Below are 23,808 nucleotides of genomic sequence, written 5' to 3'. Positions count from 1 at the left end.
GTAACTGTATAAGATCACACAACTAGTCCGTGGTAGAAAGCAAGTTTTAAACATTAGGCAGTCTGATTTCAAAGCCTTTTCTCTAAACCAAGGGTCAGGAAACTATAGTCCAAGGGCCAAATACAGCCCATGGCCTATTTTTATAAAAAAAAATTTTATTGGAATACAGCCATGCTTATACATTTACATATGATCTATGCCTGCCTTCATGCTACAATAGTGAAACTGAGTGTGACAGAGAATTAAAATATTTGTCTTGCATCTTATAGAAAGTTTACTGACCCCTCCCCCAGATGACACAGTCTTTCAAAAGAATCTGCATTCCTAGAATTACAAAATGAATTTTTACACCTAGAAGGACCCTGGAATTCACCTCATTTCAGTGTATAAATAGAAGGGTCCAGAGAGGAGACCTGGCATGATCTCTGAGCACGCTGTTAATGATTAACAGGGCTATGATCAGTGCAGAATATCTCAGCCTCCTAAGCTTTCCACTCTCTATGCCATGATTAACTGGAGAATTCTGTCATTATAACACTTTGTTCCCCAAGCTCATTTCCAAATTAAGTGGACCTTCAATTAGAGCATAGAGTATTGGTTCTCAAACTTTTTGGCCACAAAACCATCTTAACCCACTGAGCCACCCAGGCGCCCCGGCCACAAAACCATCTTATACTCAGGAGTTACTGAGAACGTCAAAGAACTTTTGTTTATGTAGGTTATATCCACTGATATTTACTATATTTAAAATTAAAACGTAATTTTAAAACATTTATTTATTAATTAACTTTAAAATAATGAAAATAAAACTCATAAATACATGTTAAACATCAGACTGATGATGTCATCCCATATTTAGAAGCTTCGGGGGGAAAAAAAACTCCACAGTACAAGCATGAGACTTTGAAAATGAAAAAGGCAAATTCTATCTTAGAAGTATTCTGGAAATGGTTTTGACTTTACAGATCGCCTGAAAGGATCCTAGAGAATCCCAAGGTGTGCTAAACGCATACTTTGAGAAACACTGACATCGAACCACAAAAATAACACTCAAAATGGCAACAACCCCAACTAGAATTAAACCTTAGAAAGACATTGAATAAAATGACATTTATAATAGTTCTTAATCTTGGCAGTCTAGAGAACCCCTTGAATCCTTCCTAGGATAAGGGTTTTAAGTTCATAGAATAAAATATATTAGATTACAAAGGAAACTACTTACACTGAAGTGCACTTCTATGCCCAGAACCTGTGGTTGAAACAATTGAATGCCTTACTCCCCATCTAGAAGTCCTCCAAGTGTGCCCTATAGAAAAGGTATTCTAACACCTATAATCTCTACCAAATTCCTACAGTCCCATTTCCCTCTGCCAGAGTCCTCATTCATGACATTAGTCATCTATATCCAAAAGCTGATGATGATTTAGCCCCTCAGGTCCCACATTCTTCTTCGTATCTATTGCCTTATATAAACTTCTTAGCAAAATATCTTATTACGTTTTAAAATCATAAGTTCTTTGAAACCACACACTGTGTATCCTTTTCATCCCTCATAGTTTCTTACACTAAATAGGTACTTGTTGAACAATTGAATTATTAAAGGAATAAATATTTTATTTGATACTTGGGCTTACTTTACATCTAATGTAAGCTTTTTCTTTGCAGGTCTTGGCCACCTGTAATATTGAACAGTCCTTTTTCAATGACTGGTTCACTGGGCATGTGAACTTCCAAATCGAGCACCAGTGAGTAATAAAAGCAACCCACGGTAAAAGGCAAGGGCTGTCACTTCGAATAGCCCCTCGCAAACAGTCTAGAGCAGAGCCCTATAGCCAAGATTTCAGAGAGACAAAATGAACCAGAATTCTTTAAAGGCTGCTTTCTTTCTAAAACATGAATGGTAAGGAAGGGAAAAAAAGAAAACAAAGTGTAACAATTGTGAGAAATTGAAGTTCTTGAAAAAAATACCAAAGACTCAGTTTCTAGATTCCCAAAGACTTACGAATTGGTGATTGGTTTCATTTTGTCTTGCATGTGGTTTGTTGGTAATACCCAAGAAAAATCATAATACTTGTGTAACCAGGTTGTGTTGAAACTTAATTAAGATTTCATATTAATATCAATCTATATGGTTAGAGCTGAGGTTACAAAATAACAATGAAATCCAGTTCCTGCTGCAATTTCCAAATGATATCTGGAAATACTTCACCAACGGGCAGTTAGGAGGATGTACACTAAAGAAAGAGAAAATGATAGTACTTTGAAAGTCAGTCTCTCCAGAATATTCAAAGAAGAGACTTTCCACACCCTTTTTCCCTAAGCTGTATCTGATAATCAGAGGAAGGAAAAATATGTACTCATGGAATTTTCTCATCCTTCTTCTCCTGTTAGTCCCTTACAATCTCAGCAAGGGGGACACCTGGGTGGCTCAGTCATTATGTGTCTGCCTTTGGTTCGGGTCATGATCCCAGAGTCCCAGAATTGAGCTCCACATTGGGCTCCCTGCTTTGTGAGCCTGCTTCTCCCACCCCTCTGCCTGCTTCTCCCCCTGCTGTGTGTGTGCTTTCTCTCTCTCTCTCTCTCTCTGTCAAACAATAAATAAAATCTTTTTAAAAAATAAAATAAAAAATTCTCAGCAAGGGGCACCTGGATGGCTCAGTCACTTAGGCGTCTGACTCCTGATTTGGCTCAGGTCATGATCTCAGTGTCATGGGATCAAGTGCCACACTGGGCTCCACTCTCAGCCCAGAGTCAGGGGCAGATTCTCTCCTCCTCTCTCTCTCTCTCTCTCTGCCTCTGCCCTCCCATGCTCTCTCTCTCTCTCTCTCTCATTCTCAAATAAATAAATAAATAAAATCTTTAAAATCTCATCAAAACAGCAAAGATTATTATTCATATTTTATCCAAGAAAAGGTTAAAAGTCAAGAATTTCATCTGATCGATTAGGGAAAGCCTTGGATAAAATCCATCTCTCCTCACTTCTTATTCCTATCCTAGAAATTTTTTCCACATACCTTGACTACAACTTACTGAATACTCAACATATTAATTGTGCAGGAGTTAAACGTATATATAGAGAGAGACAGAATGGTGGAGGGGTGGTTATCTCCAACTCTGTAGGTATTTCAAGATGGTAGAAAGCCCTCTACTTTCATTTGACCTGGCTAAAAATAAATATATTTGGTAGAGGTAGTTCTCTTAGGTCTTCCCAAACATTTGCACCCACAGGGCTTGCAGAAGATTAAGAGATAAGATTAGAGTTTTTTGTTGTTGTTGTTGTTGTTGTTGTTGTTGTTGTTGTTTTTAAAGATTTTATTTATTTATTTCACAGAGATCCACAAGTAGGCAGAGAGGCAGGCAAAGAGAGAGGGGGAAGCAGGCTCCCTGCCAAGCAGAGAGCCTGATGTGGGGCTCGATCCCAGGACCCTGAGATCATGACCTGAGCCGAAGGCCCAGGCACCCCCTAGATTAAAGTGTTTTGACAAGAGTTTTGAACTTCCTGGAACAGGAGTACTATGCAATGTCAAGGTTGTGTCTGCCTTGCTAATACAGTTTTATCTAGTAATAGGAGGAAGGAAACTTCTTCAGGTTGCTCTTTTGATCTAAGTTTTATATCTCCTGTCTCTGTATCTCTAGTCTGTTTCCCACAATGCCACGCCATAATTATCACAAGGTGGCACCCCTGGTGAGGTCACTGTGTGCCAAACACGGATTGCCATATGTGAGTAAGCCCATGCTGGAAGCATTTGGAGATATTGTCAGGTAATTACAGAGTCTTTCAGCTCACAGTTCCTATCACTGCTGGTCTCCAGACTGTCATTGCCTTGTGAATCATTTATTCAACAACTATTTATTAAAGGGACATGAGAACCTTCAGGGAACAACGTCAACAATGCAATGATAGTAAATAATTCTTACTGTGTACCTACTTCCTTCTAGGTAATTAATTCTTTGTGAAAATGCCTTGCTGCCCTCTTAAATTTCAAGGTTCTTAAGACCAGAATTGTGTGTTATTGGCCCCTGTATTTCTTCAAGAGCCTTATCATGCTTTATAATTTATATGCCGGGGGTGTGGGGAACTCTCCAATCATCTTGCCCAGAGTTATGAACTTAGATGCCTACAGGGTCCAAGAACATAAATGTGTGGATCGGAGAACGGTAACTGACCAAGAGCAGAGATGTCTGCTGGAACTGAACATCTGTACTCATCTTGGTATATTCACATCCTCCTACAAAACACTAAAAGCCCATGATCTGGATGTAATAAGTTTCTCTTACTTTTACAATTAGAAGAAAAAGAAAATACCGGTGTTTTGAATTAAGCCAACAAGGCCAGGCCTGGCCTGATCTGACCTCTGGACAGTGCTCCCGTTTCAGACTCCCCACCACTCCCATTTCCCTCTTCTACCTTCCGGATGTCTGGCTTCTCTTCAGTTGCTACAAAACTCCCTGCCCCTTACCATTTCCTGTCCTTTCCCACCTTTTCTTTGCTTAGAATGTTCTTCCAGGGGCGCCTGGGTGGCTCAGTGGGTTAAGCCGCTGCCTTCGGCTCAGGTCATGATCTCAGGGTCCTGGGATCGAGCCCCGCATCAGGCTCTCTGCTCGGCAGGGAGCTTGCTTCCTTCTCTCTCTCTCTCTCTGCCTGCCTCTTTGCCTACTTGTGATCTCTGTCTGTCAAATAAATAAGTAAAATCTTTAAAAAAAAAAAACAAAAAAAAGAATGTTCTTCTAGCCCACCACCTCCCCCTCACATCACCTTCTCAATTTCCATCCACTTTCCAAGGCTTATAAATGCTTTTTCTTCATCTCAATCTCCTCTCACCTCCAGGACCAAACCCTTCATCTGCACTTACAGCACCTGCTTCTCTTCACTTGTGACTTTTATCACAATCGTGACTAAATAACATCGTGGCTAATATATTATTTAATGTATGTCTCCCAACCTAGACCAGGAATCCCATGTAGATGGGACTCATGTCTCTCCTACTCATTGCTACATTCCCCAAGCCTAAAAAAGTATCTTTCACGTTGTAAAATACGATAGGTGGGTAGATATAGGATGGGTTCATATAAAGGGATATGCTTTAACTTATAGAGACTCAGAGACTTTATTTTGAATACTAGAAAAAAGAGCAATTGATTTTTGGGGTACAAAGGAGAATAAAATGAAATATAAACTCAATTTCCTCCTTAGAGGAAAGGTGAACTCATCTGCTAAAAAAACAATGCAGTGTATTTGACTCCTTTTTCTGGGCAACAGAAAAAAACATCCATCAGATATTGCTGGAAGTGACAACATTGCTGTGAATCAAATGAAAGAGCATATATTATATGGAGCAGCTCTTTTTCCATTAAAGTCTCACCTACTGATGATTTTGTCTGTTTCTCCTGCAGGGCATTGAAGAAATCTGCAGCCCTCTGGAGGGATGCTTACTACGAAACATGAAGAAGAGCATCAGCCTTAATACACATGTAGGGGCATCTCTGAAGGAGGTTAATGAATGTACAAGAGATCTTTCCTGCTTACCTGCTGGTGCCTCTGGCATAACTGAGGGTGCCAGGAGAGTGAATTCCAAGGATACATGATAACCCCTTCCCTGAAGATTTTCTCTGCAAATGCAAAGCAATGGAAACACAAGGTGGTTAAGGTGACAAAAGGGAAATGGGAGTCAAATTCTTTTATTTCTTCAATAGAATCTTGAACTTGGTCCTACCAATTGGATCGTCTCCATCATTGGGGCATAAGCACAAGAACCAGAGAAAATTTTACTGATGAGGTGGGTATAGGAAGAAATGGGCCAAAGGAGAGACCTCTGATGGGCACTTCAGGAAATACTTCAGTTGTTCCTAGAAGAGAATGGTGTATTTAGGAAATTTCTGCCAGAATACAAATATTTGCTTATTCCTTACTTAAATGTGTGAGTCTCTTTTTCTTTTTTTTTTTTAAGATTTTATTTATTTATTTGACAGAGATCACAAGTAGGCAGAGATGCAGGCAGAGAGAGAGGGGGAAGCTGGCTCCCCGCTGAGCAGAGAGCCTGATGCAGGGCTCGATCTCAGGATCCTAAGATCATGACCTGAGCTGAAGGCAGAGGCTTTAACCCACTGAGCCACTCAGGTGACCCAGAGCCTCTTTTCCTTTAAAAAATAAGTCTAATTAATATTAAAGCCTCCTTAAATGTTTTCATCTTCATTTTGGTTTTTCATTATTGTACCTACATTGGTGTAATTGTTATGTATATAAATTTTGCTTCTAAATTATAAAATCTCTTTTTTTTTAAAGAATTTTATTTATTTATTTGACAGAGAGAAATCACAAGTAGGCAGAGAGGCAGGCAGAGAGAGAGAGGAGGAACCAGGCTCCCCGCTGAGCAGAGAGCCCGATGCGGGACTCAATCCCAGGACCCTGAGATCATGACCTGAGCCGAAGGCAGCGGCTTAACCACTGAGCCACCCAGGCGCCCTAAATTATAAAATCTCTTAAAGGAGTTCCCTACATCAAGGCCCAATAGCCATTGATTAAGGAGGTTAAGATTCCATGTTTGAAAACTATTGGTCTTATGCTAAAGTATAAACTGTCCCTGATCATTTGATTGATTTATCTAATCCCTACCCACCAAAGAAGAATTATTACACCTTGTTATTAGGTAACTCTGATGAAGAAAAGAGATTTGTTTTGTGTACTATAGACATCAGGCTGTGTCAAAGCATTTTTCAAGCTGAGCATTGAATTAAGCACATGTTAGGACAAGAAAGTTTCAATGCTAGAAGGATTAGGGTAGGGGACGCTCTCAGCACCATACTGATGTCGAGCATCTGGGCTTTTGCTCATTCATTCATGGGGTCATGTTAGAGATGACCCTAGCTGTGGGGAGGGAAAACAAGCAAGTCAGCATTATGGGTTATCTGTTGTCTGAAATGCTACCAGTAAGTATTCTATTCCCCTTCTTCAAACCCTATAAAACACTCTTTTTCTTTATATCTTAATTAAGTTCCTGGGTTCCAGAGCAAAGATCCTAAGGCAAAAGGAAGTGTGATGACTTGAAAGAAGCCCCTGGTGCTAAAGCACTAGGAGCAGAAGCCAGAGTGGTACAAGAAGGACAATGAAGAACAATACATGAGGTTACTCAAAGGTCCACAGGAGTTACTCATGTATGTCAAAGCTCAGAAAGCAAGAACTACTCAGGAGGAAGAAACATAGAGATGCTAATGATAGCAAACAGGGAAGTTGGACAGAGGATAGAAAGGAAGAAAGGCTTTGCTGACTTCATGATTCTTTTTGATATAAGCCCTGAATTGATGTGGCAAGAACCCACATTGCACATGCTAGTGGAACTACACATGATTTCTCCTGCCTGAAGTCAGGGTTGTAAGTGGTTCTGGTGTACAGTGGTTGGTTTTCTCTGCTGTATCTGGCCCAACTCCCAGAGATGCTCCAGTACTCTTTCTTCTCCTTGTCTCTTGAAATAGCAACCAGACCTCTTTCTAAACAGACTCACTACCTCAAAGACATCCCTCCATCAATGTTGAAACTAGTTCACTTGGCAGTTGCCCAAATGAAGTTGGTTACTATGGGCCTGGACAAATCTGGGAGATTGAGACACATTATCTAGGGGAAACACATGAAATCAGTTCAAGAAATTTGCTAAAAAATACAAATTTATGATGGAGTCAATTTTAACCTGCTTTGTGGATATTATCTCAGTGTAACAGTCATTTTCTTGAACAAACTATCTCAACTGATTTCTCTCCCTCACCCTGTGATGACTGATATTTTTACTTGAGGAGGCATTTTATTACTTCTTTTATTGTATTACTTCTATCATAAGCCTCTTAGAGAAGGAGAACCAAGCCCTATAATGTTCACATCTTCCCAGACCACTTATCACTGGGTTAGAATCTAGATGGAAGTACTCAGGGCATTTTATTGCTGTTCTCCAGAATGTAGGGCTCTACTCCATGGCGACATGAATGAAGATGGACCAGACTTCTGTCTCTTTAAACCAAATGACTCCTGGGCGCCTGGGTGGCTCAGTGGGTTAAGCCGCTGCCTTCGGCTCAGGTCATGATCTCAGGGTCCTGGGATCGAGCCCCGCATCAGGCTCTCTGCTCGGCAGGGAGCTTGCTTCCTTCTCTCTCTCTCTCTCTGCCTGCCTCTTTGCCTACTTGTGATCTCTGTCTGTCAAATAAATAAGTAAAATCTTTAAAAAAAAAAAAAAAAAAAAAAAAAAAACCAAATGACTCCTGAAAGTGGCTCTGGGAGGAGCAATCAGTTGAACAGCCAACTCTCAGTTTAGGCTCAGGTCATGATCTCAGGGTCCTGAGATTGAGTCTGCATCAAGCTTCACACTCTCACCCTCTGACCCTAACCCCCCTCTCTCTCTCTCTCTCAAAAAATAATAATAATAATAATAATAAATATAATAAGAGGAGGGAAAATGACAGAAGATTAGGGGACCCACATTTCATCTGGTCCCTTGAATTCAGCTAGATATCTATCAAATCATTCTGAACACCTATGAATTCAATCTGTGATCTAAGGAAAACATGCTGCAATTCTATAAATAGAAAAACGACCACTTTTTGCAAGGTAGGAGATACAGAGACATGAATCTGAAGGGATATATTGGAAGGTAAACCTCAAGGGAGAAGGAACCTCCATAAGCCAGCCCTGGAAAGTGATACAGCGGCAAAGCACAAAATCAGAACTTAAAAATCTGTTCTACTGAGGGTGTCCTTATCTGAAAGGTGCTCAGGTGGCAAAGTGGGGCAGAATACCAGGTAGGATAGTGTGGTGGGGATCTCAGGATTCCCAGGGTCACAGAAAGAACAGGAGTGCCTGAGTGCAGCAGAGCTCCCAAGCATTGGAGCAGGGAAGCCAGCTACAGTTAGCAAGCCCTGGAATGGCCTCTCAACCAGGTGTTGCCATAAACCATGAATGGCTCTCTAAGCAGGGGTCCAGCAAGAAACAACCATTATAGGTTGTTTGAGATGCAGCAACCGCTCCCCAAGCAGGGGCACAGGAAGTGGCTGGGCTGTGGTGAGACCCCACTGCCTTTCCCTGGGAGGACTGGTGTGGGTGTGCACCAAAGGAGTCTACAGAGTCTGGCACACACAAAAGAGATTGACTGCTTTTCCCTGAAGGAGCACCATAGAATAAGGGCAGAGATCATTCAGCTCCAGGATTGGAGAGCAGGGCCCTGTTATTTTTACTTTTTCTTTTTTGAAAGATTTTATTTATTTTTAAAGATTTTATTCATTTAAGAGAGAACAACAGTGAAAGAAATCACAGAGGGAGAGGGAGAAGCAGTCTCCCCATTGAGCGCAGAGCCTAACATGGGGTTCAATCCCAGGACCCCAAGATCACAATCTGAGCCAAAGGCAGACACTCAACTGACTGAGCCCCCAGGTGCTCCCATTTTTACTTTTATCTTCATCCTCTAAACCAGTGGGAAAATGTTTCAGGGGACAAAAGCTATGTAGAGGAGCTTACACTGAGCCCTGCCTCCTGGCAAAGGGTGGTGAAACTCCACCAAGGCAAAGACACCTGAGAATCAGTGCAACAGGCTCCTCCCCCAGAAGACCCCAGGATCTCAGGCAAATACCAACTCTAGGGAACACACAGAACTGAAAAATTCCTGTGCTAGGGAAAATAATATATAGAATTGGAGGTTTTATTCTCCTGAGATTTTACTCTTTCAGTTTCAAATTTTCTGTTTCTGTTTCTGTTTTCTTCTTTCTCCTTTTCAACTAATTTCTTATTTTACCAACTCTTTGTTTTTAGGTCTTTTTTTTAATTTTCATTTTTACACTTATATTTTATAGATATATTCTTCATTTTTGGCTTTCTGTCATGGTACTCAATTTTATTTTTGTATATATATCTTTTTTCGGGGGGCTTAAGTGGGTAGGAGAAGAATCAATGATATAATTTTGGAACTTAATGTCTTCTAACAAACGTACCAAAATACACCCAGGACCAAGTGGATTGACCTGTTTTGTCCACCTGGGAGATTATATTTTCTCTATTTTCCCTTTTTTTTTCTTTTCTTTTTTGGTTTCCAACCTCTTCAGATTTCCCTAGTGTGTATTTTGCTAGGGTTGTGGTTGATACTTTCTTTTTTTAAGATTTTATTTATTTATTTGACAGACAGAGATCAGAAGTAGGCAGAGATGCAGGCAGAGAGAGGAAGGAAAGCAGACTACCTATAGGGCAGAGAGCCTGATGCAGGGCTGAATCCCAGGACCATGGGACCATGACCTGAGCCAAAGGCAGAGGCTTTAACCCTCTGAGCCACCCAGGCACCCCGTGGTTGATACTTTTTTATTTTGCTCTCTCATCATCTATTCTTCTCTGAACAAAATGACTAGAAGGAGAAAGTCACAACAAAAGAAAGAACCAGGAGTAATACTTTCCTGCCATAGACCTAATCAATATAAACATAAGTAAAATATAAGATCTAGAATAGGTCTTATTATATATATGCTATATATATAATATATAAATGCAGAATGAGGATTATAATGTTACTAGCTGAGCTTGGGGGATAAAAAAGGATAAATGACACTAGAGAATCTCAGTGCAGAAATAAAATCTAATCAGGCTAAAATTAAAAATTCTTTAACTGAGATGAAGTCCAAAATGGATGCTTTAACAACAAGGATAAAAGAGACAGAAGAGAGTCCACAGTGTATAACACACAAGGATGGAAAGAAAGGAAGCCAAGGAAAAAGAGAGAAAAACAATTAATACCATGGGGGAGGCTTTGAGAAATCAGCAATACCATAAAGCAAAATCTATTTAAATTATTGGGGTCCCCTAGGAAGAAAAAAAAAGAGCAGGACAGAAGGTATATTTGAGCAAATCATAACTAAGAACTGGGGAAGGAAACAGTCATTCAAGTCCAAGAGACACAAATAACCCCCCTCAAAAATCAATGAAAATAGATCAACATCGAACATATAATAGTGAAGCTTGCAAATTTCACAGATAAAGAGAAAATCCTGAAAGCAGCTCAAGACAAGAGGTTCTTAATGTACAAGGACAGGTACATTAGACTGGCAACCAGACCTATCCACAGAGACCTGGTAGGCCAGAAAGTGCTGGCATGACATATTCAGAGTATTAAATGAGAAAAATTGCAACTAACAAAACTTTATCAATCAAGGCCATCAATCAGAATGGAAGGAAAGATAAAGCACTTCCAGGAGAAACAGAAACTAAAAGAATTTGTGATCACTAAACCAGCCCTGCAAGAAATATTAACATGGATCCTATAAGCAAAGAGACACACAAGGAATATTACAATGGCACCAAATTCACATATTTCAATAGTTACTCTGAATGTAAATGGGCTTAATGTTACAATCAGAAGACACAGGGTAATATATTGAACAAAAAAGCAAGACCCATCCATATGCTGTCTACAAGAGACACACTTTAGACCCAAAGACACCCCCAGATTGGAAGTGAGGGGTGAAGGACAATTTACCATGGTAATGGACATCAAAAGAAAGCTGAGGTAGCAACCCTTATACCAGAAAAATCAGCTTTTGAAGCAAAGACTGTAGTAAGGGATAAAGAGGGACACTATATCATACTTAAAGGGATTATCCAACAAGAAAATCTAACAACTATAACTATTTATGCTCCTAAGTTGGGAGTAGCCAATTATATAAAATAATTAATAGCAAAGTTAAAGTATCACATTATAATAATACAGTTATAGTAGGGGATTTAACACCCCATTCACCAGCAATGGACATAGCAGAAGAGCAACAAGGAAACAAGGGCTGTGAATGACCCAATGGACCAGATGGACTTCACAGAGATATATAGAGCATTCCATCCTAAAGCAACAGAATACATATTCTTCTCCAGTGCACATGGAACTTTCTCCAGAATAGATCACATACTGGGTCACAAATCAGGTCTTGACTGGTACCAAAGATTGACACCATTCTCTGCATATTTTCAGACCACTATACACTGAAACTTGAAATCAATCACAAGAAGAAATTTGGAAGGAACTCAAGTATTTGGAGGTTAAAGAGCATCCTACTAAAAGGATGAATGGGTCAACCAGGAAATTAAAGTTTTAAAAATTCATGGAAACAGATGAAAGTAAAGACACAACTATTCAAAACCCTTGGGGTGCAGCAAAAGCAGTCCTAAGAGGGAAGTGCATAGCAGTTCAAACCTTTCTCAAGAAATTAGAAAAGTCTCAAATACACAAGCTAACCTTATACCTAAAGGAACTGAAGAAAGAACAGCAAACAAAGCCCAAACCAAGCAGGAGAAGAGAAATAATAAAGATTAGAGAAGAAATCAATGAAATAGAAACCAAAAGAACAGTGGAACAGATCAATGAAACTTGAAGTTGGCTCTTTGAAAGAATTAATAAGATCAATAAACCCATAGCTAGACTTATCAAAAAGAAGAGAAAGGACCCAAATTAATAAAATTGTGAATGAAAGAGAAGAGATCACATCCAACACTAAGAAAATACAATTATAAGATTATATTATGAGCAACTATATGCCAACAAATTAGGTGATCTGGAAGAAATGGATGCATTCCTAGAAACTTATAAACTATCAAAACAGAAACAGGAAGAAATTGAAAACCTGAACAAATACATAATAGACAAAGAAATTGAAGCAGTAATCAAAAACCTCCCAAGAAACAAGAGTCCAGGGCCCGATGGCTTCCCAGGAGAATTCTACCAAACATTTAAATAACTAATACCTTGTCTTCTGAAGCTGTTTAAAAAAACAGAACTAGAAGGAAGATTTCCAAACTCGTTCTATGAATCCACATTACCTTGATCCCAAAGCCATACAAAGACTCCAACAAAAAGGAAAATTGCAGATGAATATGTCTCAGGAACATGGATGCAAAAATTCTCACCAAGATACTAGCCAATAGGATCCAACAGTACATTGAAAAGATTATTCACAATGACAAAGTGGGGTGTATTCCTGGGATGCAAGGTTGGTTCAACTTCACAAATTAATCAACATGATTCATCACATTAATAATAGAAAGAACAAAAACCATATGATCCCCTCAATTGATGCATAGAAACCATTTGACAAAAGACAACATCCTTTCTTTATTAAAACTTCTCACAGTGTAGGGATAGAGGGAACATATTCCAATATCATAAAAGCCATATATGAAAAAAAAGCAATATATGAAAAAGCCCACAGCAAATATCATTCTCAACTGGGAAAAACTGAGAGCTTTTCCCCTAAGGTCAGGAATGTGACAGGGATGCCCATTTGCATCGCTGTTGCTCAACATAGTGCTAGAAGTCCTAGTCTCAGCAATCAGACAACAAAAAGAAGCAAAAGACATTCAAATTGGCAAAGAAGTCAAATTCTCTCTGTCAAATAATTTTTTTTAAAAAAAGGAAGATGCAATTCATATATAAAATGGAATATTACTCAGCCATCATAAAGGATGAATATTTAACATTTAATTTGATGTGGGTAGAACTGGAGGGTATTATGCTGAGCAAAACAAGTCAGAGAAAGACAATTATCATATGGTTTCACTCATATGTGGAACACAAGAAAAAGCACAGAGGATGATAGGGAAAAGGTTGGAAAACTGATTGGGAAGTCATCAGAGAGGGAGAAAAACCATGAGAGAATCTTAACTATAGGAAACAAATGAGGGTAACTGGAGGGGGTGCTAGGAGAGGGGATGGGTAATTGGGTGATGGGCATGATGGAGGGCACATGATGTGATGAGCACTTGGTATTATACACAACTGATGAATTACTGAACTCTACATCTGAACCTAATGATGCAATATTGTTGGCTAATTCAATTTAAATTTTAAAAAAAATAAATATAAATCAATCAATCAATCCTGAGAATTAAGTCACAGCCCTACTTAAAACTCTTCAGTGGATTCTCATTGCTCTTGAAATAAAGACCAAACCCCAGGACTTCCAAAAGACTTTGCTTACATTAGCCATCCCCATGCACCCTACCCAACCTTATGCCACTCTGGTCTTTGCTCCCTCTGCTTCAGACCCCATGGTTTCTTCTAGTAATCACTTTCCCTCTGCCACAGGGTGTTTGCTCCTGAACACAGTGTCTGAACATCTCTATCACCCTCCTGCCCTCCCTTCTCACCTGGTTATGTGCCACTAAACTGCTGATCTCAGGGCAACCTCCCCACAAAGTCAATGCCTATTGTGATATGCTCTGTAGCCATCACTACAGGTAAAATTTTACATTCTTTTGTGTGATATCTTAATTTTTTTCTCTTCTACCCATGCTTGCAATATCCATGAGTCAGAACTTCCTGACATGTTAGAGACCCACAATAAAGATGTGTGGAAGGAGGTAGGGAGAGAGGAGGGAAGGAAGAAAAAAAAGTACGTGAATGTAGCTTAGATCAAAGGGTAAATTTTGTCAAATATATGAAAGGCACTTCTATATCCAATTCTGAATTATTAGAATGTTTATCAAAACTGGAGAACATCTACCAAGTAATAAGTACTGAGCTACACCCTTCATGGCATTATTCCATTTAATTCTCATAATAGCACCATGGCACAAGTCCTATAATTAATCCCATTTTATAGGTGAAAAACTTGGGGCTTAAGTAGGCCAAACAACTTGCCTGATGTCACAGTTAGGAAGTGGTGGAGCAGTTTCAGACTCAGCGATATCTGACTCCATACTCAACGCTCATTAATTTCCATGCCAAGAAATTCAAAGGAGAATTATGTGACATTAATAGATATGAGCAGTTGGCATTTCTGGAATATCTCCAATAGCTTGCCAGGAGCTGATGGAATAAGCATCAAGGGAGTTAGCTTTTCACCTCCGCAGGAACAGGCACCCCAGGCAAGGGAAGGCTAAAGCAGCATGACAGGCAAAGCACCAGCTCAGAAAGGATTCCTGTTGACTGACAGCTACTCACCAATCCTAAAAGGGTATCCTGCTCAGAGAAATATCACTTGGGAGTAGTCAAGCTGAGATCTAAGTTTTCAGAAATGACAGGCACTGCTTTAACCTATAGGAACAGGATGAAGAAATGTATTTGAGGTTTTGTGGTGATATAACATGAATTCAGTCAAAAAAAATTCATCTTCCCTGTGGCTATTTTCATGTGGCCTTCCCCGAAACCGTATTTCCTCTAAAGCCTCATTCCTCTTGGTAAAATGATGCAGTAAGAACCTGCGTGCCTTTTCCATTGCGCATTAAGTAAGGGTGACTGGAATAGAAGTCCCCTATAACAGAACCTAGATTCTAATTACAGCTCTGTAACACCCTACAATAAATTGGCCAGGTCATTTATACACTTCATACCTCAGTCTGTGAAATAGGTGTGGTTCCTACTGTTACCTGGTCTACATGCATCATAGTATGGTTGGGACAAACGAGTAAGGTAATAGTTTCATAAGCTGAGAACACCCATTCACATGCTCATTATTGTTATTTTGTTATAAGGAGGTTCCTCCCATCAGAGACCTACCAAAAGCAAGAGAGGCCATAGAGTCACACAGACCCACAGGATCGAAAGACACTAAATTGTTTTCATAATGACAGGAACACCTTTCTCCAAATAAGCTTATGAGTCACAAGTGAGAAAATGATTTCTCTTGTGGCAACAAGTAACACCCATGAGTCACCTTCCACCTCTGGCCCTTAATCTTAAATCTCCTGGGACCAGCATCCAGATCTCAGGCTGGTGAGATAGAAGAGAGCCAGGGGTTCTATTTATCCAGACTCCTGGTTAACCATGTGAAGGCACAACTGTCATTGTTGGAAATCATACCCAATACAAGTGTACCGTTTGTTACTTCATCAGTATATTATAAAGGACTTTCTTGACTATTCCCATGCTAGTCATCAACCTTAAAGATGCAGGAGGTATAGGGCATTGAATTTAAACCCTTTTGATGACAAGAATATACTCAGGGACTTTTTCTCTCCTTGCAGGATTTGTGGAAGTTTGCAAGCAGACATCAATGTTGAGAGAATTTTACAGTGAACATCTGAGTAGCCATCACCTAAATTGAACAGTAACACTTTAGAAAACTCATTTCATTTCACACCTATCCATCCACCTATCTGTCCATTTAATCCATCTGATTTTTGTATGTGCTCCAAAGTAAATCTAAAGAAGCTTACTTTTTTTTAAACTTTTTTATTTTTTTTTTCAATTTATTTATTTTCAGAAAAACAGTATTCATTATTTTTTCACCACACCCAGTGCTTCATGCAATCTGTGCCCTCTATAATACCCACCACCTGGTACCCCAACCTCCCAGCCCCCGCCACTTCAACCCCCTCAGATTGTTTTTTAGAGTCCATAGTCTCTCGAGATTCACCTCCCCTTCCAATTTACCCCAACTCCCTTCTCCTCTCTAACACCCCTTGTCCTCCATGATATTTGTTATGATCCACAAATAAGTGAAACCATATGATAATTGACTCTCTCTGCTTCACTGATTTCACTCAGCATACTCTCTTCCAGTCCCGTCCATGTTGCTACAAAAGTTGGGTATTCATCCTTTCTGATGGAGGCATAATACTCCATAGTGTATATGGACCACATCTTCCTCATCCATTCGTCTGTTGAAGGGCATCTTGGTTCTTTCCATAGTTTGGCGACCGTGGCCATTGCTGCTATAAACATTGGGGTACAGATGGCCCTTACTTTTAAAAATAAGCCCAGATTAGGCACACCACAAAAGTATATTTCTCTTCTTCCATAAAGAATTGGTGAAAATTGTGGAGCAGCTTCATCTTGCAAGGAATTTTAAGGGAATTTTGCTATAAGAGAAAAATAACATTGTTAACTTTCTGGAAAATTAAGCCAAAACAGAATAAACATTGGACATACATTTATCTTTCACTGTTTTTCACTTAGTTACACATTTATCTACATCATCCTCTTTCATTTAGCAACAGTTATTAAACCCCTACCATGTGTCAGGCATTGGGCAGGTGATGTGAATGAGAGAGGCTGGACCCTGGTCTCTTGGACTTTACATTCTGCTGGAGAAGAATGTCAATAAACAAGTAAGTGGAAGAAAAAGCAAGATTATGTATGAATATAAACTGGGTGTTATGTAAGAGAATGATAAACAGGATGTCAGGGGAAATTGAGTGTGAGAAGAATGTGAAGGAGCCTGCCATGAGATCCTGATAAGCAGGATAATCAGAAGTAAGTACAAGGGCCCTGAGGCAGGTGTTGGGGTCCGTTATCAAAGGAATGAGACTGAGACAAAGTGAAAGTTATGCAAAGCCTTATTCTATGACAAGCATTAGAAGTCAGACTGACCGTCCAGGGCTCCCTCCGAAGAGAGCAACCCCATCCCGATCTCACAGCCTGGTTTTATAGGGCATAGCCACAGACCCAAGGTATGTGGCTTCTATTGTTAAGGCGTTTACTCCCGGAATTGATACCCGGAACCGATACCAGGAACTACTAGGGCGTTTATTCCCGGAATGAAGTCTGTGGATGTAAACAGCGATATGACTACCTAGGCAATATGGAGTCACTCTGGCTAAGCAGGCCCTAATAGTTAAACAGGTTTTAACATTAAATTGGCCCTAACAGCAGGAACAAGCTACTGCCCAAAGAATAGAATGGGAGCCCAGTGAGATTATAGAATAGTGTGCCAAGTTCTCTCTTCACTTCCATTTCAACTTCATTTCTTCATAAGTCTATTTCGCGTTGGCTTTTCAGCAGCATTCAAACATAATTTTCTATTATTTGTACAAACATTGTTTTCTCTGGGACATCTTTCTAGGCTTCACTAACCAGATTAAGTCTCCCTTGATAAGCTCCAACGCCCTGTTCACCACACTGATAAAACTTATCCCTGTCTGTATATCCACCACACTGAAAATGCCATGGGAGCTATCACTCATCATTTTATTACCAATCCAGCCCACTGTTTGGCATTGCGTGGGTGCTCAGTAAGTGTCTTAATAAATTAGTTCGTTAGAGCTATGGTGCATAAGCCTGGAAAGTTACACTGAGTCCTCACTGAAAAAAAAAAATCTAAAATGCCAGGTTGGAAAACCTCTGCTTGGTTTAGTACACTACATGGATCCACAGGGAATCTTTGAGCTGAAGAGCAGTGTAATTGGAACTGGGATCTTGAAGGACCCTTCTGGAACCACATAAAGAGAAGACTGGAAGATGAGTGGCATGGAGGAGGGGAGACCAGCAAGATGACTAATTCAATAACTGGGTGAGAGATCATGAGAACCTAAATTTGGCTGGTGGGATAAATAATGAAATGGAAAGGAATAAATAAGACAGGTTGTAGAGACCCAAAACCATGGAATATGGCACATTATTATACATTAGGGAAGCCCAAAGACAATCCAAAGTTCACATTGTACGTGGTGAGATTAACCAAGGGGCAAAAAGTAGAAGATGGAGCAAAAGGGAAGGGTTGCTCTTAAACACCTTGAGCTTACGGTACTGAAAGAAAATCGGAGTGGGGTTGGCTAGCAGGTCATTGGAGAAAACGCCCTTGCAAAACCTGGAAGGGAAGTAAGGGCAAAAGATACTGACTTAAGCACACTCCCCAGAGAGCTCACCGAAAAAGAGAGTAGAGGGAGAGACTTGCTGTGATAGAGCATTTTAAGGACACTTTCAGTCAAGATGGGGCGGTGGGGGGGTGGGGAATGGACCAGCCTAAAGAAAAAAAGAAAAAAGAAAAGAAAGTATTAGCTCAGTCCTTGCAGGATATATAAGGGAATGTCAGAGGCTAGAAAAGAAGTCTAATACTGAGAGAAGGCATCAGAGAGGAAAGCCCATTGTATTTCATTGACATTTTTTCCATTTGCAAAGCTGAGTTCGGTTCATCTCTAGAAAAACATAAAATATCCAGCTTGAAGAATGTGCCCTAAATATGTTGCACTATATTCTAAAAGGAAGGCTTGGCTAATGTTTGCAAGTTTGCCATCATTCATAAAAAGCACAGATAAGGATTTTATATTTGCATACCACCCAAAAATTTTTCTATAATGGCACAGACATAAAATTGCAATGTTTATATGAAACACAAGGGTGAATGGTATAGGACGCTCATCGTGTAGGAGAACCCATCAGGAAACTCTGTGCTCCAGGTCCCACACAGCTAAACTGAGAGATGAAGGGATCAAGGTCACAGACTATCAGGGTGTCCCAGCATATCAGTTCTGGTTTACACCAGAATTCTTGTCTACACCACTTCAAGGAAGATGTCTGAATTTCACTACTAGTTCTGCAGAAAGAAACAGGAAACAGTCCCCGCAGGTGTATCATGTATTAAAAGATAGAGACACTTCTGTATCAGTCGGGAAATAGCCACTCCCCTCTACCCGAAGTCCTACCAACTCCCTCTCCCTGATGCCCCACTCCTTCTACCAAGACACACACCTCCATTTGTCCCAGAATGGAAGTGGGTGAGCCGGTGGGTGGGTAGTAATTTTCCATACCTCTTAAGCCCTTTCCGATGTGCTGAGGAAGTAGTTTATTTGCCAAAGACAAATATTCTACCCAAAATAGGGTTTAAACTCTAGGCTTCAGGTGAATTGAGCTTCACCATTTCCATGTGACCGACAAAAAATCTCCCAATTAAGAACAACCATCAAATCCACAAAACGTCCCTACCTGGTGATGAAAACAGTCAATAATCTTTATGCTTCAGACAAGCATTCAAAACATTCCTGGTAACTGCTGCCCAGAATCCACCTGTCACTGCACTAGTGCTGCCTATCCAGCGTGACCCAAAAAACAAGTAGCTGAAATTATTAACACCTGTAACTTGGAACTCTGTTCAAACAACTGGAAAAGGTGGCACAAGAGCAGTTTGGGTCTCCTTCTCACTGTAAATGCAAACACTGATTTACATTAAAAGAATTCGTGTTACGATGCATGATTTATTGGGGGCAGGACTAGGCAGAGCTAAAGAGAGAGTGTTTGAGGCTGTCTAAGCCCAACGGGGAGTTTTTAGCCAGAGTGGTGCATGGCCACAGCCCCCAAAAGAAGGTTCTCTTAAAAATTATGCATTCTAGGGGCACCTGGGTGGCTCAGTTTGTTGAGGATCTGCCTTTGGCTCCGGTCATGATCCGAGGGTCATGGGATAGGATTGAGCCAGGCATCGGGTGTCCTGCTCAATAGGGAGCCTGCTTCTCCTTCTCCCTCTCCCCCCTGCTCGCTCTCTCTCACTCTCTCTCTCTCAAATAAATAAGCGAAATCATTAAAAAATAAAATAAAATAGAAGTTGCACACCTACTAATTAACCATGTGATCATGAGTTTGCCCCTTCCTAGGATTACCTCTTTTATTCACAAATGACCCGTGTATTGGGGCTTTAAAAATACAACGTATGTTAAAGTATCAGAACCAGGCCTGTCACTGGTCACCTTGCAGGAGCCATGGTACTAGCCTCCTGAGTGTTCTCCTTGCCTCCTCTCCTCCTCTCTCTCTCAGCAGCGACCTTGAACTTGATGTCCTACCTCCCTGGAATCTCCCCTAATCCATGTGCCCTCCCCTACCACCATTGCCTATCATTCCCTAAACTAACCTGTTTTCTTTCCTTTATAACATGTATGCCATCTGAAATTGTCTTCTTTCTTGGTCACCTCATCTCACTAGAATATAGGGGGGTGTTTTGTTTTGTTTGTTTTGTTTTTTAAGATTTTATTTATTTGACAGAGATCACAGGTAGGCACAGAGGAAGGCAGAGAGAGAGGAGGAAGCAGGCTCCCTGCTGAGCAGAGAGCCCGATGTGGGGCTCGATCCCAGGACCCTGAGATCATGACCTGAGCTGAAGGCAGAGGCCTTAACCCACTGAGCCACCCAGGCGCCCCTAGAATATAGCTTTTAATACAGAAACCTGGAAGAGTGCATCCTAAATGAGTAAATGAATTTAAGTGTGTCTTTGTCATTTATAAAGTGGAAGGAGAATGGGGAAATAACATGAGTTCCTTGAGAGCAGTGATTTGGGCCTATGTGTCTTCTGGTGCGGGCCCAGAGGGGGTACTCAGTAGATAGTCCTTCTTTGGGGATTCCTTTTGGGGACTCCTTTTCTCCACCTCAAGCCATCCACCACATCTCCCAGTGGTCCTGCAGAGGATGCAATTTCCTGGTGCCAAGCCACCAACACTATCCAGGACAGCACTTTTTGCAAAAGGATTCTGATGCCCACTTCAGAGGACCCAGCAAGGAACTATGGAGACCCTGTGCTGTGGTTAAGGCAGGCTGCAGGCACATAGAATGCGGGCACGCCATTGTTCTGCCCTCAAGGAGTTGACAATTTTATAAAGAAGCCAAGAGTCATATGAATTAAAAAGAAGGATAAAATTAAGACAGTCCAGGGCTGTCAAAAATAGCAGGAGCGAGGGGTTACAAGGGTGTCGCTGGGTATCTATGCAGGAGCTGCCTTTGTCACGCTACAGGTTGAGGAGTCAAGGCAGGTAATGTGGAGGGGGAGCAAGGAGAAGCCGGGATAGATGACAACAGCAGGGAGAGAAACTGGCTGGAGGGGTGCAGCCTTGTGGGGGAAAAGGCCCCTGAGGGAAGGGAGGAGGCGAGAGGGAGAAGGGAATTCGGGGATTGCAGAGAACGGGGCAGAGGTGTTAGGGGGTGAGCAGTGTGGGAAGGGGCTGCCAGGCTCCAGAAGACCTCGCAGGAGGGCCTCCACAGGGAAAAGAGGTTGGAAAAGCTGGAGGCAAACGGAGTCTAGGCAGCAGAATCGGCCTCCCTTTTCCCCACATCTAGGAATCTTACCTTCCCATTTGAGGGCTCGTCTTTCTATCCAGAGTACATATGCAGACTTGGACGACTCCTGCTGGAGAATGGCATCCCCACCAGCCCCCGCTACCTGGCCCTGAACGTGCTGCTCCTGTGGCTGAGCTGGAAGGAAAGCAGTCCCCACTGTCCTCCCCCACAGGCACTTTGCTGTAGATTATTGGGAAGCTCAGGCAATATTAATTATTCTAATACCAGCTAACAGGTACTTAGCACTTACTCTGTGTCAGTCACTTACAAATATCCTCACCAAAATATTGATGCTATTATCCTCATTTTATAGGAGAGGAAACAGAAGCACAGAGAAGTTGAGTAAATTGCCCATGGCCACACAGGTGATAGGTAGTGGAGGCAGAACTTGAACCCAGGATGCCTATCTCCATAGCCAAGTACTGCTAGGCACTGGACTAAGAACACATTCCCACTGCACTGGCAACAATGTCTACTGTGCTCTGACCTCTCTGCCTTGGATTTCTCGCATGCTAAATTAAGCTAGGGAGGGAGACAGGAAGGTAGCTAAATTCTCATCTGGTTCTAGTAATTTTCATACCCAGAGGGATTATCATGTACCTGCAGGTCCTCACATGCCCTCAAAATTTTTACTAATAATTTTCAATAGTATTTCATATCTTTCACCTACCAGAATGTAAACTTCCTGACAAGCAAGAGTCCAAAACTTATCTCTTGCTCACTGTGAGACCATCAGAGCCCAGAATGTACCAGAATCAAATCAGGTACTCGGTGAATATCTGTTGAATGATTGAATAAATTGAGTTCTTCCATCTTTTGTAACAAAATCCCTTAGCCATATAGGAACCGTGAGGCATCAGTCATTTTGGAAATTTTTCAATCCCATAAAGCTGGTATCATTCTAAATCTTACCTTTCCCTGTTCATAGAACATCTTAAATGATCATGATGATATTATAAGCCTAGGAAATGCCCCTATCCAAAGGTATTTATGGAATTGAGGGCCAAAGCCTACTACCAGCTGACACAAAGAAGGTGACCAGAATTAATCAGAGCCAGGTCTCCGTCCAGGTGAGCCTCACATTCTTTGTACATGGAGCTGGATGGAGCTATGAGAAACAGGTAAGTGTTTCGAGTGACAAGTATCAATGTGCCTTACTTATGCAGCCTTAATAACAAGCTAGACTGTCAGAAAGGAAGATATTTGGAGATGGTCCTCAAACTCATCAGAGTAAACAAGATGTAAATTCCCCTAAAGGATAGAAACTTGGGGGAAAAATAAATTTTAATGGTGCCAGCTGAGAAGTTCAATGCCATGCACTCAACTCAGCCCCCACTGTTTGAGATTCTTATGGGAATAGATCTTAATCCCAAGAGCTACTCTTCTCTCAAAGCTGCTAGACTCATTGTGGGGTACCTGTTCATGTCTGCAGGAGGCTAGGAAGGACTCAGCTGACCTCAACGTAATGGACTCTAACTGGCCTTCCTTAGTTTAAACAACTCAAGGATCAGCAGGTAGGGGAACCCTGGTTGTTTGGATTCTGTTTGCTTTTGCACCAAACTGCTGGATGACCCTTGCCTCTGCCCCTAAGGAGTGCTCCAGGGATCATTTACTCTGTGAGAAGTTCTATAATGAGGCGGAAGGAATCCAGCCTTTATCTCCTTAGACCCCTCTGGATTGCTGTTAGCTTTTCACCATTTTCAGTTTTGACCAAGCCTCTCACAAAGCTTTTTGAACTCCATTTTATGTGTCAGTTAAACTGAGGGTTTGTTTTGTGGCAATGTCTTATCTGCTTTATCTGTACTTTATTTTGACCTACTTCTTCTGTCTTCTCCTTCCCAGTTAAATGGCCCCATCATTCACACAGTTGATCAGAACAAGCATCTAAAAGCCCAACTTGGTTTTCTCTCTCTTTCCCTACCTAAATTCAAACCAAAAGCAATTTTCCTGTAAACTACCTCTTCAAAACAATGCAACTAAATATCATTGTCTCCATATCCCTTATACTATTCTAATTCAAGCCCCTGTTATCTTTCAAAAGAAAGATGGC

At 41.0% G+C, this 23,808-nt stretch overlaps 1 protein-coding gene across 1 annotated transcript in view; it reads left to right on the top strand.

Annotated features, from left to right (window-relative positions):
* The window catches only part of LOC132021180 (fatty acid desaturase 2-like protein FADS2B), a 35,771-nt gene extending 30,325 nt beyond the window's left edge, over positions 1-5,446 (top strand). Inside the window, exons 10-12 of the mRNA XM_059405657.1 lie at positions 1,666-1,745; positions 3,637-3,762; positions 5,395-5,446. Coding sequence (XP_059261640.1) covers positions 1,666-1,745; positions 3,637-3,762; positions 5,395-5,446 — 258 coding nt within the window. The remainder of the gene's footprint in view (positions 1-1,665; positions 1,746-3,636; positions 3,763-5,394) is intronic.
* The last annotated feature ends 18,362 nt before the right edge of the window (positions 5,447-23,808 follow it).

The sequence above is a fragment of the Mustela nigripes genome, chromosome 1 (assembly GCF_022355385.1).
Source record: "Mustela nigripes isolate SB6536 chromosome 1, MUSNIG.SB6536, whole genome shotgun sequence".
In the NCBI taxonomy this organism is placed as follows: Eukaryota; Metazoa; Chordata; class Mammalia; order Carnivora; family Mustelidae; genus Mustela; species Mustela nigripes.
Note: the sequence above shows the minus strand (reverse complement) of the source record. Positions and strands in the feature narration are given on the sequence as shown.